The sequence below is a fragment of the Suricata suricatta genome, chromosome 12, assembly GCF_006229205.1.
Source record: "Suricata suricatta isolate VVHF042 chromosome 12, meerkat_22Aug2017_6uvM2_HiC, whole genome shotgun sequence".
In the NCBI taxonomy this organism is placed as follows: domain Eukaryota; kingdom Metazoa; phylum Chordata; class Mammalia; order Carnivora; family Herpestidae; genus Suricata; species Suricata suricatta.
In genome coordinates this window covers 94,219,299-94,237,978 of record NC_043711.1, presented here as the reverse complement: position 1 = coordinate 94,237,978, position 18,680 = coordinate 94,219,299, and the positions used below count along the sequence as shown (strand labels likewise).

General features: G+C 56.8%; 1 protein-coding gene across 1 annotated transcript in view; it reads left to right on the top strand.

The window, feature by feature from the left end:
• The window catches only part of PREX1 (phosphatidylinositol-3,4,5-trisphosphate dependent Rac exchange factor 1), a 169,586-nt gene that overhangs the window by 149,149 nt on the left and 1,757 nt on the right, over window positions 1-18,680 (top strand). Inside the window, exons 26-39 of the mRNA XM_029917681.1 lie at window positions 1,727-1,933; window positions 3,030-3,118; window positions 4,596-4,678; window positions 4,797-4,887; window positions 7,471-7,599; window positions 9,316-9,357; window positions 10,382-10,602; window positions 12,976-13,075; window positions 14,791-14,934; window positions 15,032-15,146; window positions 15,442-15,508; window positions 16,644-16,816; window positions 17,977-18,079; window positions 18,322-18,389. Coding sequence (XP_029773541.1) covers window positions 1,727-1,933; window positions 3,030-3,118; window positions 4,596-4,678; window positions 4,797-4,887; window positions 7,471-7,599; window positions 9,316-9,357; window positions 10,382-10,602; window positions 12,976-13,075; window positions 14,791-14,934; window positions 15,032-15,146; window positions 15,442-15,508; window positions 16,644-16,816; window positions 17,977-18,079; window positions 18,322-18,389 — 1,632 coding nt within the window. The remainder of the gene's footprint in view (window positions 1-1,726; window positions 1,934-3,029; window positions 3,119-4,595; window positions 4,679-4,796; window positions 4,888-7,470; window positions 7,600-9,315; window positions 9,358-10,381; window positions 10,603-12,975; window positions 13,076-14,790; window positions 14,935-15,031; window positions 15,147-15,441; window positions 15,509-16,643; window positions 16,817-17,976; window positions 18,080-18,321; window positions 18,390-18,680) is intronic.

The following is an 18,680-nucleotide window of genomic DNA, read 5'->3' as shown; positions in this document are numbered from 1 at the left end:
AGCCTTGGTACATCTTGGGCCAGACTATCCTTCATCGTGGGGCCGTTCTGAGTGCATCCCTGGCCTCTACTCATTGGAGCCCAGTAGTGCCCCGACCCTTGTCCCCCACCTCAGCTGTGACAAATAGAAATGTTTCTCGACATTGCTGAGTGACCCTCAGGAAACATGCTAAATTGCCAGATGTTTCTGAGGGGTGGGGAGTAATTAAGAATGTTGCTTTAGAAGAAAGTCTGGAGGCGCCTGGGTGGCTCAGTGAGTTGAGCCTCCGACTCCGGCTCAGGTCATGATCCCACAGTTCATGAGTTCGAGCCCCACATCAGGGTCTGTGCTGACAGCTCGGAGCCTGGAGCTGCTTCGGATTCTGTCTCTCTCTCTCTCTGCCCCTCCCTTGTTCACGCTGTGTCTCTCCGTCTCTCAAAAATAAATAAGTGTTAAAAAAAATTTCTTTAAAGAAAGTCCTTCTGTGTTGGAGACGCATATGGAAGTATTTATGGGGAAATTATGTGATGTCTAAGATTGATTTTAAATACTCCAGCAAAAGCCAAAGTCGTGGGAAAGACTGCAGAAACAAAGGTGGCCCCTGAGTTGTCACTGTCCTAGCTAGCTGCGGCGGGCCTGTGTTTATCATGCTGTTCCTTCTACTTTTGTGTGTGTTGGAAATTGTTCATGATAAGGGAAAAATGATGTAAGGTCTGGAGATAGGAGACACGGGTTTGAATCCGGGCCCTGTCACTTAGTGGCTATGTGACTTAGTCCCTAAACCTCTCTGAACCTCATTTCCTCGCCTGTAAAAGGGGACTAATCATACTACTGACCTTCCCAAGATGGCATAGGAGGGTGTCAGCTGGGGTTTAATGATCACTGGCAAGGTGCCAGATGCTTTTCTAAACATTTTATGTATTTTAACTCCCTTAATTTTTACAGCAGCCTAGTGCATAGATTACTCCATTTTACAGATGAGGAAATTGAATCTCAGAGAGGTTAAATAATTGCCTTAGGTCTTTAAGGTAGGAAAACGGTACTGGGGTCTGTCCGATTTAATACCCTGAGCTCTTAACCATTATGTTCTGCGCCAGAGATTGACAGACTGTGGCCCGTGGACCAAATCCAGCCCAGCCCGCTTCTTGTTGTTTACTTCCTTTTTAATGTTTATTTATTTTTGAGAGGAAGAGAAGGAATCTGAAGCAGGCTCCAGGCTCTGAGCTGTCAGCACAAGGCCCGATGCGGGGCTTGAACTCACGAGCCGTGAGATCATGACCTGAGCCGATGTCAGACGCTTAACCAACTGAGTCCCCCAGGTGCCCCGCTGCTTGTTTGTTTAAATAAAGCTTTATTGGAACGCAGCCATACCCATGTGTTTACACGTTGTCTGTGGTGCTTTCCCACTACAGCAGCGGAGTTGAGGGGTTGACGAGGAGCAGGCGGTGTGGCCTGCAGAGCTGAAGAGGTTTGCTCTCGGGGCCTTTCGTGCTCAGTTTACAGTCTCGAGCCTTCTTGGCTTCCCCACATAATAAACACCCCCGGATCTCGCGCCCCCTGCAGGAAGGGGAGCGTTTGTGCATCCGCAGAGTTGCTGGGATTTTCAGGGAATGGATGGGAAGCATTTGATGGCTCTCTGTGCTGAGGGTCAAAGTGAGGCCAGAGGCCAGGGCCTCACCTGGGGCCTCCACGGAGGCCGTGAAGCGGTGGGCCTGTGCCCGTAAGTGTACGTTGTTTGCTGCAACAGGTTGCTGTCCACCATCACGGAGCCCACCTCCAGCGGGCCCTGCGACCCCCCCGTGGCCGAGGAGGCGGCGTCCCCCCCGCTGGCCAGTGAAGAGAGCGAGATGGACAGGGCCGACCACGGGGGCATCAAGAAGGTTTGCTTCAAGGTGTCCGAGGAGGATCAGGAGGACTCGGGCCATGACACCATGAGCTACCGCGATTCCTACAGGTGGGGACGGCCAGGGGACCGTTGAGGACCCTGACCCGTGGGAAGTCGGAATCAGGGTGACATCTCCCAGGAGGCTGTGGGATGGGGCACAGTTCTAACTTGTTTGGCTCTGGGGGGTCATCTGAGCCCCTCAAAGCACGTCCCCGAGGCCCCTTGTGGCTCTCCGCCCCAAGGCCAGTGTTCTAGGGCCTGTCCCCTCAGGGTCTCCATCCACCTGCTCTGCCTCAGTTCCGCTCTGCGCCTCTTGACAGAATGTGGGCAAAGAAATAGTCAAGGTCTGCGGTGTGTTTTAAAACTCAACACGAGACATACGGTTTCTGCAATAAACACCGTTTATCTTTACTTGATTCAAGGAGGAGGATCTGGGCTTTTTCTCCCCCTCCTAACTCTGAGAGGATCCGAATGGTTTTCTACTGGTAAAGTCAATTATAACCAGATCAGTGAAGTCCTAGCGAGTGGGTTAAGTAAGACTAAAGCCTCAGTTTCCTGTCATAAACCACGTAGCCGGTAAATGGAATTTCCTACCTTGCGCCGACCGTTGTGAGCAAAGTCAAATCTTAGAGGTGCTTCCGAAGACACAGAACTGGGGAATTTGACCAGAAAACCCTTCACCTCTGTCCTCCTGGTTCATGTTCTTTCTGTCTCCAAGGATCGGTGTCTCTGGCTAACTGGGCGCTGTGTGTCCCCAGAGCCCCGTGTCCGTAGTCCAGGATTTTCATTCTTACAGTTGTGGGTCCTCCGATTTTTTCCTCTCATTGTCAGACAGGCGAAGGAAAGAATTCAGGATTGTAGTTTCCGATTTCTCTGTATCTTCTGAGTTCCGGGGAGAGGACGCAGAGTCTCGTGGCCGAGTGTGACACGTGCAGGCTGCCCCACGGGAGGGGTGACAGAAGTTACACACAGATAGACACGATTCCCTGCCCTCCTGCTGTGGCTGCGTTTCCGCGCCGGGGCCTGACCCGTTTCCCCATCGTCAGACCCTGGCGGTCGAGGGGCCCGGGCTTGTGTTCACGCCGTGGCGAGTGGGCCAGGGGGGGCTGGGACCCGAAGGTGTGACTGGGGGCTGACTCAGCCCCGCCTCTCTGCCCCTTTGCAGCGAGTGTAACAGCAACCGCGACTCTGTCCTGTCCTACACCAGCGTGAGAAGCAACAGCTCCTACCTGGGCAGTGACGAGATGGGGTCTGGTGAGTCAGCGGCTGGTCTCTCCACAGGGACTTCGTGTGGTTTTATTTTATTAGATTTTGTGTTAGTTTGCGTAGCGTGGTAGTGTATTTCCTTCCTTTCACTTAGCCAGCAGCTGTTTGTTGAGCACCTACTGGGTTCTAGGACCTCAGCAATGGATGGAAGGACAAAGACCCTGGAGCTGACGTTGTCCATGAACGCCACGGACACAGAACGCATGAAACGTGTGAACAATGACAGATCTTTAAAAAAATTTTTTTAACATTTTTATTATTGAGAGGCACAGAGAGACAGAGCAGATCAGGGGAGGGTCAGCGAGAGAGGGAGACACAGGATCCGAAGCAGGCTCCAGGCTCTGAGCTGTCAGCACAGAACCCGATGCGGGACCGAACTCACGAACTGTGAGATCATGACCTGAGCCGAAGTCAGACGCTTAACTGGCTGAGCCACCCAGGCGTCCCTACAAGGACAGATTATGACGGCTGCTCTGAGGTCACTCAAGTAGGGTGACCTGATGGTCTCCCTAGAAATGCCACATGTTCAAACCAACCTTTCAAATGACCCCGAAAAGTTAAAGAGAAGTTCATGAAAATAAGGTAGAGTCTCGCCCTGACCCCCAGAAGTGACCATCGACAGTGTCGGGAGATCATTTGGTGAGCAAGTATTTCTGCACAGACGGACAGGTGGGTGGACGGCCGGATGGACGCACAGACATAAATAATAGTTTATAACTTAGGTGAGGCTGTACTCACAGCTTTTATTGAAAGACTGAAAGTTGTTTTTATTTTAGTTTATTTGAACCTTTAAAATCATTACTTTGCAAATAGGTCACACACCCAGATGGTTCCTATTTCGGCAGGCACAAGAGGGTGGGTGACGACAAGCCTGCCGCCCACCCTTGACTCCCACCCCTGGTCCCCCGGCCCCACGGCCCTGCTGTCTCCTCTGCTCTCCCAGAGCTGGTCTCTGCACAGAAGTTTAATTTTAGTTGTAGGTCAGTTTAACAGAAGAAAAGAAAGAAGCTCAAGTAGAATTGATGATATTGCTGAACTTTAGATAAATATTTCATCACATAAGATGTTTTGCCACATAAACTGTCCCTGGGGAGGTGTTAGGCAGGAGCTTATGTGTGGCAGCTAATTTACCCGAAGCCGCTGGGGGGTGAATCAGGCGACTTGGAATCCAGTTCCTCTTCTCTAGCTCCCAGGCTCCTCATGTGCAGAACAGAATAACAGCGGTGGCTTAGTGCTACTGTATAATACTTTCGGTGCTATCGTCTGTTTTGCAGATGAAGAAACTGAGGCTCAGAGAGGTCAAGTGACCTGCGTAGTGTCTCATAGCCAGGGTCTGACTCTGTCAGACTCCAAATCCGCCTTGGGTTTTGGAACTCTGCTGCTATCCTGCCTTCTCGGGAGCGAGGCCAGGAAGGTGTGGATGGGGCGGGAATGGGTAATAGCCGTGGCTTCTCCCTCCTTCCAGGGGACGAGCTGCCCTGTGACATGCGGATCCCATCAGACAAGCAGGACAAGCTGCACGGTTGCCTGGAGCATCTCTTTAACCAGGTAGGACCTTTGTCCCACGCGTGGCCCGGCCCTGGGTTCCTCCCGTCACCCCCGCTGGGAACAGGTAGGCCAGGAGCCGGGGTAGGGACTGGACTAACTGCAGAGTCCTGCCTCCCAGGTGGACTCCATCCACGCACTCCTCAAGGGGCCCGTCATGAGCAGAGCTTTTGAGGAGACCAAGCATTTCCCCGTGGACCACAGCTTGCAAGGTGAGCGGGGCGCCTGGGCCGGACGGCGTCTGCACCCCGCAGGGAGATGGCCCGCGCGCTGCATGGGGGCGGGCCGCCTGCGTCACGGTCCCAGCTCCGTCCCCCTCCTGCCCCATGGCCGTGGGCTCGTCCCCGGGTCCCGCAGGTCCAGCCCTTGGGCCACATCCACCCGCAGGCTGCTCTGTTTTTGTGAACTGCAAATGACTCTGTCCTTTGTTTTGTTTTTAATGAAGAGTTGTAAAAATCAAGAAAGAGACCGTATGAAACAGAGATCACAGGCCTCACAAAGGCCCAAACGGTGCTTCTCTGGCTCTTTGCAGAGAGTTTGCGGGCCCCCGGGCTGGTCCCTGAGCCTTTCCGGGCCCGCACCTGCCTGTCTGTAATGTCAGGGGAGGGACTGGCGCAGTCTGCCAGACGTCCCGCGCCCAGCCTCCGCCTGTGTCATCTTAGACCGATGATAGACTTCACGGACCCTACCCGCGTGTTTGCATTTTTAAAAACCGTATTTGTTGACTTTATTATTATTGACCTGACTTTTTTGAAGAAGTGTTTCCTTTTTATTTCTTTTTAAAAAATGTTTATTTTTGAGGTCGAGAGTGTGTAGGGGAGGGACAGAGAGGGAGAGAGAGAATTGCAAGCAGGCTCCCTGCTGTCGGCACAGAGCCTGACATGGGGCTCGAACTCACGAACCCTGAAGTCATGACCTGAGCCAAAATCAAGAGTCAGACACTTAACTGACTGAGCCACCCAGGCACCCCAAGTATATCCCTTTTAAAAGTTTAATTTTAAGGAACTTACTTAAACTCTCTAGTTTGGAAAACTGGTAGAATATGCCATAAAGTAGTGATTACTATAATGCTAAACCCAATGGAAGCATCAACCAAAAATGTCATTATCCTGTTACGTATGGAGGCCTGCCTACAGCTCCTTGTTCTTTCATGAGAGGGCCAGTGAGTTGAGGGAGTGGTCGGGATTTACCAGCACCAAACTGACAGTTTATTCTTGAAATGATTGAGAGAAAAGGAATGGACATTTATGTCCTCACATCAGCCTTCCCTCCTGACTACTCACCCACCCATCCATCTCTGTACCTGCTTACCCACTCATCCATGTGCCACCCACCCCTCCTACCACCCATCCACTGTCCATTCATTCATCCCCCCATCCACTGACTCATTCACATGCCTGCCTGACCACCATCCACCCACCCACTCATCCACAGACGCCCCCCAGCGTGGATGCACACATCCACCTACTGTCTACATGTGCACCCACCCACCCACTCGTCCACATGTCCACCCACCCACTGTCCATTCATCCATCCATCCACCAACCCTCTTGTCTACATGTCCATCCATTCACTGTCCATTTATCTATCCATCCACCCGCTCATCTACACACCCACCCACCCACCATCCATTCACTCACCCACATGTCTACCCCCCATCCATGCATCCATCTATCCGTCCATCCATCCATCCATGCATCCATCTATCCATACACCCATCTGTCCATCCATTTGTCCACATATCCAGTAAGTAATCCCAAGAACCAGCTTGTGCCAGGCCTGTGCAGGGTGCTCGGGACCCTGAATGAAGGTGACGCTGCTCCTGACCTGAAGGAGCTCCCCGCTGAGTGCAGGGCTTAGGAGAAGAAGAGGCCGTTGCTCCTAAGAGAGAGTAGGAAGTGGAGAAGCGTGGGAGAGCCTCAGCTCCTCTCCCCTCCTCCGGCCTCATGATCGCCTCTCCCAGGGACGAGCCTCAGAAAGCAGAAATGTCAACTTGAGAGAAACTGCCAAGATCTCAAGAAGTCTGAGACCTCATAGCAGGGAAGAGGCCAAAGGACAGAGGCCTGGCCTTTTTCTTTTCTTTTACTGTTTTTAATGTTTACTTATTTTTGAAAGAGAGAGAGAGCATGAGCAAGGGAGGGGTAGAGAGAGAGAGAGGGACACAGAATTGGAAGCAGGTTCCAGGTTCTGAGCAGTCAGCACAGAGCCTGATGCGGGGCTTGAACCCACGAACCATGAGATCATGACCTAGGCTGAAGTTGGACTCTCAAGTGACTGAGCCAACCAGGCGCCCCTAGGCCTGGCCTTTGATAGTCCTGCTGGGGCCAGGTTCAAATCCCAACTCTGTCCTTACCCAGCTGTGGGACTCCAGGCAAGTCTGTCTGCAAGGGCTTCCCTCTCTCTATATGTAAAAGTTAGACTGGGTTATAACTCATGTCCCAGTTCGACTGGTTGTGGCCACAAGGAGGTTGTACCTGAGAATTTTTCTGTGACTGTGTCCAGGCTTGGGAGAAAAGGGTGCAGTGATTGATTTGTAATGTCTGCATGGGATTGGTTACAGCTGTAGGGGCTGCAGGCTCAGATGAGCAGGAAGGAATGCTGAGATTGATTAGTGATGTCTGCCAGAGTGCAGTACTGTGGACAGGTAGCACACTCACCATGTGCTTGCCTTCCGTGGCTGGAAGAGTGCTGCCAGCAGCCTTGACTTAGGATCCTGGGCTTTGAATTCTGGCGATGGGACATCGGCCTTTGTGCCATCATTCCTCAATGCTGCCTCGGTCCCTTTCCTGCCCCAGAGTTCAAACAGAAAGAGGAATGTACGATCCGTGGCCGGAGCTTGATCCAGATCAGCATCCAGGAGGACCCCTGGAACCTCCCCAACTCCATCAAGACCCTGGTGGACAACATCCAGCGATACGTGGAAGGTCAGTGGGGCAGGGAAAGGTGTTATGTGGCCTTCACTTCTGCATGTGGAACATAGAAAGGTCAGGAGTGGGTCAGTCTCCGTGTCCCGTGCCTGTCCCTGCCCAGGGGAACAAGAAGAGGGGGGCCCCTTTCTTGGCTGACTATCCTGGCCTGAGCTTTGTATGCACTTGACCCAGGAGCTGCGGATCCTGGCTGCCTGGGGCTTCCTGGCACAGTTAGGAGGCCAAGAAGGCTGAACTGGTTTCCTCCTCAGCCTCCAAAAGTGTGGATTTAATTCAGCTTTTTGTACTTGTTATGAAGATCACAGCTGGGGTAGGTTTGGAGGTTACAGCATTACACAGTGTGAATCCACCACCAGCAACTATAATCTGAGATCCCACATAACAGCCTAGATGTCCGGCTCCTCTCGAACCATTGGAAGGCCTGGCAGTGGCGGGCCTGCATCCCCCGGGCACGCTCGGCTGGAGAGGAGGGGCGGAGGGCGTCTTCCCCTTTGCCACTCTCCCCAGCACTCCCTGCGGCCTGGCGTCGGCTTCACGCATCCGACCTCACCTCTCTGGCCCCTGGCAGTGTTTAAGCTTGGGCCTCCTGGGTCGGAGGGACCCCAGGGCAGCAGGAAGTGCGAGGCCTCAGGACCCTCCCCGCCCCCCCCAGGAACAGCAGCCTCCAAGTTGGAAGTGGGGGTCGACCCCGAGCTGCCCTGTTTTCCAAACTATAATTGGTTAAGAGCGTGGACGCTGGAGCAGGATGGCCGAACCTCAGCTCTCCCACTCAGGGGCTGTGTGATCTTGGCAAATTCTTAGACGTCTCTGTGCCTTCATATGTAGGATGGGCTCATGGTGCCACCTCCCTCACATATTGTCGTGAGAGTTAAATGTCACCACAGATAGAGTGTTTTGTTCAGCACCCGGCACACGGGTCCCCGGTGATGAATCCCTGTGGCCACTGCTGTTGGCACCATGCCAGCCAGGCGCCCTGGGCCTCTCCAGGAAAGAAAGTATCTTTTTCTTTTTTTTAAGTTTTTATTTACTTACTTTGTGAGACAGAGACAGCATGAGTGGGGGAGGGGCAGAGAGAAGGAGAGAGCAAGAGAATCCCAAGCAGGCTCTGCGCTGCCAGTGCAGAGCCCGACATGGGGCTCGAACTCACAACACCGTGAGATCACGGCCTGAGCCCAAACCAAGAGTCAGGAGCTTCCCGGCTGAGCCACCAGGCGCCCCCGGACGGGAGGTTATCTTCAGAGGCCGACACTAGAGGCCTTTCTGATCTTTCCTGTAAGCCCCCTCGGGCCTGAGAGCCTCTTTCTGAGCAAAAGAGAGCGTGTTAGTCCCGTCTCTGGAAGGTCTGAGCTCTGTCCGCGCGTGTGCAGGGCCGGAGCTGCCTAGGACGTGCGTAAGAAGCCGAGGCCGCACCTGTGTGTAGGTGCATGTGTGAGTGTGCGCCCGTGCGCGGTGGGAGGCCCCCAGGCCGGGCCCACGCTTTGGAGGGACTGTTTCGGTCTCTTGCTGGGGGGCGCATGGACCCAGGGCGGCTGCCGGGTGGGGCTCCGGCCCCTGTGTTTCGGGCTTCTGGAATCCGCCCCTTATTCCACACAAGCTCCTCTAGCAGCGCAGTCACAGGCGGGGCTTCACCACGGAGGGTCCTGGGCCCCGGGGCCATGGGGGTCCTTCTGCCGACTCCTCTCAGCCTGTCCTTGCTCTGCCCTCTCCTTCCAGACGGGAAAAACCAGCTGCTCCTGGCCTTGCTGAAATGCACAGGTGAGGGGCTCGGAAGGGGCGGCGCGTGCGTGACCGGGAGAGGCCGCTCTGGCCGGGGAGACCTCAGCGTGGGGAGGCCTCTTCTGCCGCCCATGGACTTGCCCACAGTCGCCGGGGCCCACAGCGGGGAGGAGTAACTTTGTGCCCCCTCACACTTGTCAGAACTACGGAGACCTCACGTCTTCCACTTGGGTCCGGGGGACAAGTGTCAGGGCCCTGGAGCCAGGAGCCTGGTCTCATGCCATCTCCGGCGCCTGGGCGGATCTGCATGAGGACACGGAGGGAGTCTCCTTGTCTGTGGCGCCCTCAGCCCCAGCCTGGGAGTCCCTACCCGGGCGACAGTGGGGAGGAGGAGAGGGCTGTTGGTGGGCTGGTGGGGAGCAGGGCGTGGAGGTGTTCTCTGTCCCTCCCTTCTTTCCAGAAAGACTCACAAAGGGCAGCTAAAATAGGGTCAAAATTGGTCACTGAAAACCAGTTGGCAGAAGCCAGTGATCAAAAAGTCTTTTCCAGAAGATTGGGGTCCTGCACGGCTTATCGATGGAAAAGGGCCAGCTCTGCAGAGCACATCCAGGGCAGGGGCAGGGTCGGGGGGTGGCGGGAGGAAGAAGGTGTGTGGCTCAGAAATAGAGAGAATGGGAAACTGGCTTTCCGGAACATGGCTCTTGGCGGAAACGCTTGGTGTCATTTTCATTCTCTGTCGGGGCAGAGAAATCCCTGACACGCGGGCTAACAGCTGAGGGTAACAAGGGTTTTGGGAAAGCCTTAAAAAAACAGTTTTTTTTTTTTGAATAGACAGATGGATCATTGAGATAATTGAGTTTTTTTGGCAAATTGGCTTGCTTTTTAGAGAATTGAGTTTTGCGAAGTTGGCTTCTGTTTGCTGGGATTAATTAACTTCTGGCAGGCTGGCCCCGGGGCGGCGGGGGTGCTGGTGGGAGGGGGGCTCTGGGCCCCAGGCTTGGGGACAGGGGCGCCCACCGACGGCCCAGGAGGCCCAGCAGGCCCCTCCCTGCCCCCTCCCCAGACACGGAGCTGCAGCTGCGGAGGGACGCCATCTTCTGCCAGGCGCTGGTGGCCGCCGTGTGCACCTTCTCGGAGCAGCTGCTGGCGGCCCTCAGCTACCGCTACAACAACAACGGCGAGTATGAGGAGAGCAGTCGGGACGCCAGCCGCAAGTGGCTGGAGCAGGTGGCGGCCACCGGCGTCCTGCTGCACTGCCAGTCGCTGCTCTCGCCGGCCACCCTGGTGAGTGAGGGGCGAGGGGCCGGCGCCGGACAGCTCCCGCGTGCCTCGCCGTGCGGTCAGCACTTACTGAGCCCCTGCTGTCTGCCACTGTGGTTACAGGCGCTGGGGACCCAGCAGGGAAGAAAACTGTGTCCTTATCGTCAGGAATCACCTGTCCTGGGGGGGAGGAGGGGGGAGGGGCCGACATAAATAAGTGACCTAAATGGCAGGGACCAGTGGTTCTCACACAGGGCAATTTTATCTCCTAGGAGACATTTCGTGATGTCTGGAGGGATTGCGGGTTGTCAGAACAAGTTGGCGTCTGGGGTGAGAGGTTGGGGATGCTGCTAAACCTTCCAAAGTGCTTAGGATGCCCCTCCCCAACAGTGAATCTGGCCCTAAATGTCACTAGTGCCACCTCTGAGTGTAGGGATAAAGGCTAAGGAGGGCAGGAAGGTCTGGGGTGGCAGCAGTTGAAAGTTTTGATGAGGTGGCCAGTGAAGGTGACATGTGACTGAAGAACCTCAGGAGGGGAGGGCGTGGACCATGAAGATGTGGGGAAGAACCTTCCAGGCAGCAAAGAACAGGAGGTGCAAAGGCCCTGAGGCAGGAGCTTGCAGGCAGTGTCTGAGGAACAGGGTGCCCAGAATGGCTGGAGCAGAGCGAACTGGAGGAAGGTGGGGACGGGGAGGCCAGAGAACTGACTGCATCAGACTTTGCAGAGCCTTGCAGGCTGTGGTAGGGGCTTTGCCTGTTCCTGGGTGGTTGGGAGCCCCGGGAGGGTTTTGAGCGGAGGACGGAGGGGGGGTCTGACTTCTACACTTAATGAATGGCCCATGCTGTGGGTGGGAACCAGACCGCAGAAGGGCAAGAGCGGAAACTGGGAGGCCGGAGAGCCTGCCTTTGTAACAATCCGGTGAAATCCCCTGGTGCAGACAGGATCTCATGTAATCCCTGCAGTAGCCCTGAGGTGGGTCCTTTCCCATCCACATTTCAAGGATGAGAATGCTGAGGCCCAGGGAGTCAGGTTTGAACTCTGGGAGTCTGACTCTGAGCCTGGCAACCCCTAGAGTGCCCTGCTTTCTCTGCACCTTCTCATTTGTTCCTGACTACCCTGCCTGTGCATTGGCAGGGCTCAGAATCAGCCCGCGAGAGGCAGAACCAGGGTCTCAGCCTTTGGGGGTGCTGGTGCCCAGAGCTGACACCCCCTAGCAGTCCAGCCGTACTTGCTCTGTGCTGTTGCCCCTCCGTGCCCTTTGCCAGGTCCCTGGGGCCTCCTAGGCATTGTCCTAGCTGGGCTGGAAAGTGTGGCCATGGTGCGCCCTCTGCTGGCCAGTGTCGCATACAGCTGTCTGCCTGGCCTGAGGTCTACTCTTACTTGGTTCCTGAAAGCAGCACTGGAGGGACCGGAAGGCAGCTGGAACAGCCAGCCCCCACTTTCCTCTTCCCAGATGAGGACCTGGGGCCCGGTGCATTAATTCATCAGTTACCATGACGTGCTGGGGCTGGGTGCTGCGGGTCTGAAGCTAACTTCCTATCTGGGGAAAGCAGACTGAGAAGAAGGAATAGAGAAGGGAGGGAGATGGAAAAAGGGGAGATTTATATAGAAGTCATAGAAGTGACCGCGTTTCCTTGGGTGGAGTGGTCAGAGCCAGTGTCTCTGAGGAGGGGATGTGTGAGCTGAGACCTGGGCACCAGGACAGCCAGTGGGGTGGGTGGTCTGAGGAAGCGAGTGCTGGGCAGAAGGAACAGCACGTGCCAAGGCTCTGAGCAGGCTGGGTATGGCTCGGGGGATCAGGGTGGCCACATCCGTAGGGCTTGGGGCTATTCTGGGAGTAGCCTCCCTGCCTCTCCAGATTATCCATGCCTGCCCTGTGCCGGGGGGAAGGGGGCAGAGCAGACGTGCAAAGAGGCTGGTGTGGTCCTTGCATGGGGGGCGGTGAGGAGGGGAGGCAGGTGGGTCGGCAGAATGCTTTGGTGGCTGTGCTGGTGGGATTGGTGATCCGTACAGGGTGAGGGCAGAGAGATGTTCAGATGCCCTTAAAGGTTTGGCATTTGGACACCTGGGCCAGTGCTGGTGTGCTTTGCTGAGATGGGCCTGTTAGAGGAAGGTGGGCAGGAAAATGGGGGCTTCTGTTGGGTGTGTTAGGCTTGAAATGGCCAGGATGGATCAGTGCACATTAGAAGAGAGATTGGTTCTGACCATGGGGGGCCCAGGATAAGCCGAGAGCAAACGCAGTTTCACATCCAGCCCCACACAGCCCAGCTCAGGACCCTGGGCCTGGTAGGCACGCAGCCTGGTGTGTTGGCTGGAGTTGAGTCACAGAACCTTGAAGTGAAATCTCAGGGTAGGGGTGGCCACTGAGACCCCTCCGCCCCGTCTCCCTTCTGCAGAAGGAGGAACGGACCATGCTGGAGGACATCTGGGTGACCCTGTCAGAGCTGGACAATGTCACCTTTTCCTTCAAGCAGCTGGATGAGGACTACGTGGCCAGTGAGTGACTGTGACCACCCTTACCGTGGGAACTGGGGTTCTGGGGTGGAGGGGACTGCTCGGGGCCGCCCTGCTGTGAGGCCGGCTGCCAAGCTTAACCTGGGATCTAGCACGTTCAAACCTCTTGCTCCCAACACAAGTCCCAAAGCTGAACCTTGGGGCATGTATGGAAAAGAGGGGTTTCATTTTGGATAAAGCCAGCTGTCTCCCAACAGTTCTTGGAATAACAGCCAATACCCAATTCTTATTAAAATTCTACTCTAGAGATACTTCTTTGGAGTGAAGACCTCTTAAGATTTCCTAAAGGTTTATACCATCATTTTTTTTCTGTCTTCCTCCCTCCTTCCCACCTACTCTTTCACCTGCTTATCCATCCATCCGTCTACCCATCCACCCACCCACCTATCTATCTACCCACCCACCCATCTCTCTGTCCATCTTTTCATCCATCCATCCTTTCCATCCACTCATCCATCTATCCATTCAGCCATCCAGCATTCCCCCATCTTTCTATCCCTCCCTCCCTCCATCCATCCATCCCGTCTACTCATCCATCTAATCTATCCATCCACTCACCCATTTGCCCACTTATGCATCCATTCTATCTACTTATCCATTTATCCACCCATCCACCCATCTACCCATCTATCCATCCACTCATCCATCCATCCCGTCCACCCACCCACCACTCATCTATCCATCCACCCATCCATCCCATCTATGCATCCATCTGTCCATCCATCCACCCACCCATCCATCCACCCATTCGTCCATCCGTCCATCCACCCATCCATCCACCCATCCACCCATCCATCCATCCATCCATCCATCCATCCATCCATCCATCCACCCACCACTCATCTATCTGTCCACCCGTCCACCCATCCAGGCAGCCAGTCCATCTGTCCATCCATTCACCCATCCATCCATCCCATCTATGTGTCCATCTGTCCATCCACCCACCCATCCATCCACCCATCTCTTCACCCACCCCCTCATCCATTCATCCATCCATCCATCCATGAACCAATTTCCACCTCCTTGGGGATGATACCTTCCTGTTCAAAATGCAGACCAGAGTCTAGATGGACAGCAGGTATCTTCTTAGCTGCCAGTTGGCATCAACGGGCAGTGGCTGTCTGTCCACAGGCCGAACTGGTCTCAGGGGCAGCTGTCGCCTGGTTAGTAACGTTTGCTGCAGACGTAGGATGGAGTGTGAATGCCGTCGTTTTGCCACTCCTGCCATTATCTCTTCCTTACGGATGTGAATAAGATGCAGGTGCTATTTGAGGGGAGGTTTTGCCAGGCAGAGGCCCTGGGCTACCAGGTCGGGTACAGGAGTGGGTGAAGCTCCCAAGGCACTGGCAGCCCCCAGTGGGGCAGAGCCCGCGCCAGGTCTGGGAATGAAGCCGTGGAGACTAGGACCTGCGGAAGGAGGTGTAGGAAGTCAGAGGTTGCTCTCTGTGAGGGAGGGGGGCCTGTCCGAGGCCGGCCCTGGAGGGAGGGCCGGGAGGGTGAGCGGTGCTCCGGGGTGGGCAGACAGGGAGTTCCAGGATGCCTCCCCGAAGGTGGGAGCATCCGTGGAGGTGGTGAGAACGGGGAGGTGCTGGGACCCACTCTGCACGCGCGAAGCTGCCCCAGTGAAGTCCGAGCAGCCCCCTGCGCTGCCCAGGCCACGGCAGTGAGCCGCCCTGTCCCACCGCACCCTCCCACAGATACCAGTGTCTTCTACCACGTTGAGGGCAGCCGGCAGGCGCTGAAGGTCATCTTCTACCTCGACAGCTACCACTTCTCCAAGCTCCCCTCCCGCCTGGAGGGCGGGGGCAGCCTGAGGCTGCACACCGTGCTGTTCACGAAGGGTGAGCTGTGATGTGCTGAGTGGAGCCACCGGGGAGAGCCGAGGCCTCTGAGCACACGGGGACCCAACCGCCTGCTCTTCCTCTTCTTCCTCCATAGCTCTGGAGAATGTGGAGGCGCCACCTCCTCCAGGCAGCCAGGCCGCGGAAGATTTGCAGCAGGAGATCAACGCCCAGTCCTTGGAGAAGGTTCAGCAGTATTACCGCAAACTCAGGTACCTGCCTGGGCCACATGCTGGGGACAGGAGTCTGGGCACTGGCGTGGCGGGGCGGACATTAGCATGCGCGGCACCAGACAGGTCCCCGGTGTGGGAGTGCACGAAGCACCCTTTCTTGAGCACCTGCTGTCTCAGAAGGCCCCTGTTGTCCCCACCCCCACTGCTGGAGGGGCCGGTGGCTGGCTGGGGAGAGCCAGGCACGGCGCTCTCAGTGCAAGTCTTTTTGGGGGGCAGAGGGGCAGCGGCCGCAGTAGGGTAGGAGCCCCGCCCTCACCCCATCTTTCTCCCTCAGGGCATTTTACCTGGAACGGTCTAACCTGCCCACAGATGCCAGCACGACCGCGGTGAAGATAGACCAGGTGTGTCCCCCCCCTCTCTCGCCCTGCTGGGGAGCTTGGGCCAGGCTGGGGGCTGCCGTCAGGGTCAGGATGCGGCATGGGGCCCGAGGTCCCCCTCCAGGAACATCCCTCCTGGGCTAGCGCCATCCCCGTTCTAGGACCTCTGTCTTCTCCCCACCCACCGTGGGACTCCTGTCCCCCGGCTGGCGTCTGCCCCCTGTGGTGCCTTCTCCCCCTCGTTTGTCCCAGCCCGTTTCTGCAGCTCCAGCCCACACCAGACGTGGCCCCGAGTGGTCTTCTTGTTGGACTGGAGCTTGTTGACAGCGTTTTAAAATCAAAAGCTTTCCAGTGAAATGGACGCTTCTACCTTTTCTTGAGAAACGGAGAGAGCTGGCCGTGTACGGCCCTCGTTCCCATGGGTGACAGGTGCCTTTCCAAGGGCATGTGTCCCGGGCTCAGGCAGGCCTCGGGTTTGACAGCACCTTTGGGGAACTGGCCTCGGGACTGGGCACGGCCCTCTGGGAGTTTGTGGTCTGGCAGGATATTAAGATGACACAGAGACGGGGCGCCTGGGTGGCTCAGCCGGTTAAGCTTCCGACTTCGGCTCAGGTCAGATCTCACATTCGTGGGTTCAAGCCCTGCATTAGGCTCTGTGCTGACAGCTAGCTCAGAGCCTGGATCCTGCTTCCAGTTCTCTGTCTCCTTCTCTCTCTGACCCTCCCCTTCTCATGCTCTGTCTCTCTCTGTATCAAAAATAAATAAAACATTAAGATGACACAGAGAGAACTAGCAAACCATCATTTTGTGCCTGCACAGGTGATTGAGGAAAGCTGGGAGCAGGCGGAAGGCCCTGCCTGGAAGCTTCTGTCAAGAGAGGCCAGGAGAGGGCGCTTCTTTCTGGCTTAGTTGGGGGAACACTGGGGCAGGTGGGAAGAATTAGGTTGGAAGGTTAGGCAGGAAATACAGTGTAAACATTGAATACCAGCTGCGGGGCACTGGGAGCCACAGACGGTCCTTGAGCCGGGGTCATGGGAGGTTAACCGTGTAACTCCCGGAACGGTGAGCCAGGAGGGCAGCTACAATCACAGAGCCGGAGGGAGGGAGGCCGGTGGGGGCCGCCTCTCAATGCCCTGGGGCCTGGGTGTGCGCCTCGCAGCTGATACGCCCCATCAATGCGCTGGATGAGCTCTGCCGCCTCATGAAGTCCCTGGTCCACCCCAAACCCGGCGCCGGAGGGAGCCTGGGGGCCGGCCTCATCCCCATCTCCTCGGAGCTCTGCTACCGCCTGGGCGCCTGCCAGATCGCCATGTGCGGCACGGGCATGCAGAGGTGAGCTGCTGGGGCCCCGGGGGCCGGGGGGGGGGGGGGGGGGGCAGGGGGCTGGGTCCTGGTCCTGGCCCCGCCCATGGAGCACGGCCTTGGCCACCTCTCTCGGCCGCAGTTTGGGCAGTGGGACTGCTGGGTGGGGGGCATAGGGGTCTGCGGGGGCCTCTGCTTCTCTGTGCTTAGTGGGAGCGAGAGCCTGTGCGGTGTGGCTCCTCTTCACTGGGGCAGAGCTGGCCTCCGTGCCTCACTGGACCCTGTCCCACCTTCTGCCCGCTGTCTCTGCTGCTTGTCCCCTGGGGGTGGAAGTCACCTTCTCTGGGAAGCCTTCCCGGACCTCGCAGTTAAAATCCACAGCCCCACCACCATTCCATGCACTAGGAGCTTGACTTGTGTGTTTGTCTACTCCTGGTCACCCCTAGTGTTGGCCAGCTCTGTGAGGGCGGGGACTCGTTTTACTTCTCTGCCATCCCCCAGTGCTGAGAGCACCTGGCACACAGCAAGTGCTCAATAAATGCTTGTTGAGAGTGATTACTGTGTACTAGGCAGCACCATTGTTTTCAGGTTAACTCATTGCCTTTTTATAGCAAGTCAGTGTGGTAAGGCCTCTTCCAGGGGCTCAGTCCAGGGCGAGTTTGCCCCCGGGGGACACTTGGCAACATGTCACAGTGAGGGAGGGGAGGCAGGCACTGCTGGCATCTAGTGGTCAGAGCAGGACAGTCCCCACCTCCCCCGGTCCACAGTCCCTAGTACACCGATAATGGTCTGTCCCTGCCTTACCGTTAAGGAAACAGGCCTGGAGAAGGCCGCTGAGTAAGTACATGGTACTAAGCACCTCTTCCGAGCTGGCCACTTGGAATATCAGAGAACAAAACAGGCGAAAGAAAGCAACGCCGCCTGGTGCTGACGCCTTAGCGGGTGTGTGGAGTAGAGCAGGAGAGCGCCTGCTGCGTGCAGGAGTGCTGGCCGTCACCAGGAAGGGTGGGCAGGTCCGGGGGGGAGGGGACAGGGCAGCCAGGGGGGCCCCTCAGGGAGAAGGTGCCTGAGGAGGAAGGAGCAAGTCCAGCCGTCATCTGTGGGCATGTGGGGCAGTTCTCAGGGGGAGAGGGCAGGGCATGAGGCCTGCCTGGCAGCAACAGTCCCCCTGCCCCACCCCTCCCCTGCAGGAGCACCCTGAGTGTCTCCCTGGAGCAAGCAGCCATCTTGGCGCGGAGCCACGGGCTGCTGCCCAAGTGCATCATGCAGGCCACGGACATCATGCGGAAGCAGGTGAGGTGGCCCCGTCTGTCAGGGGCTCTCCGGGGGCTCCTGGGCTGAGGGCATGGTAGGCTCTCAGCCAGGGTGGGATGAAGGGCCCCAGACCTGGACCTTCTCCCTGTCCAGTGGGGCCCGGATTTCAGCTTCTGGGGCCTCCTGTGACTCCCCTCACTCCACCCCACGTGCACCCACACGCTTCCTCCCTGCACTCTGTGCAGACGCAAGCCCCGGGCCTCATGGTTCTTCCTTCCCAGGGTCCCAGGGTGGAGATTCTGGCCAAAAACCTCCGAGTCAAGGATCCGATGCCCCAGGGTGCACCGCGGTGAGTGACTGCCCCCCCCACCACCCCAGACTGTTCCCCAACCCCCCAGTCTGCCCTTCAACCCCCAGACTGCCCCCAACACCCCCAGACTGCCCCTCAACACCCCAGACTGCTCCCCCTAGACTGTCCCCCCAACCCCCCTAGACTGCTCCCCCAGCCCCCAGACTGCCCCCCAACCCCCCAGGCTGCTCCCCCAACCCCCCAGGCTACCCCCCCACCCCCAGACTGCTCCCCCAACCTCCAGACTGCCCCCAACACCCCCAGGCTGCCCCCCAAAACCCCAGACTCCCC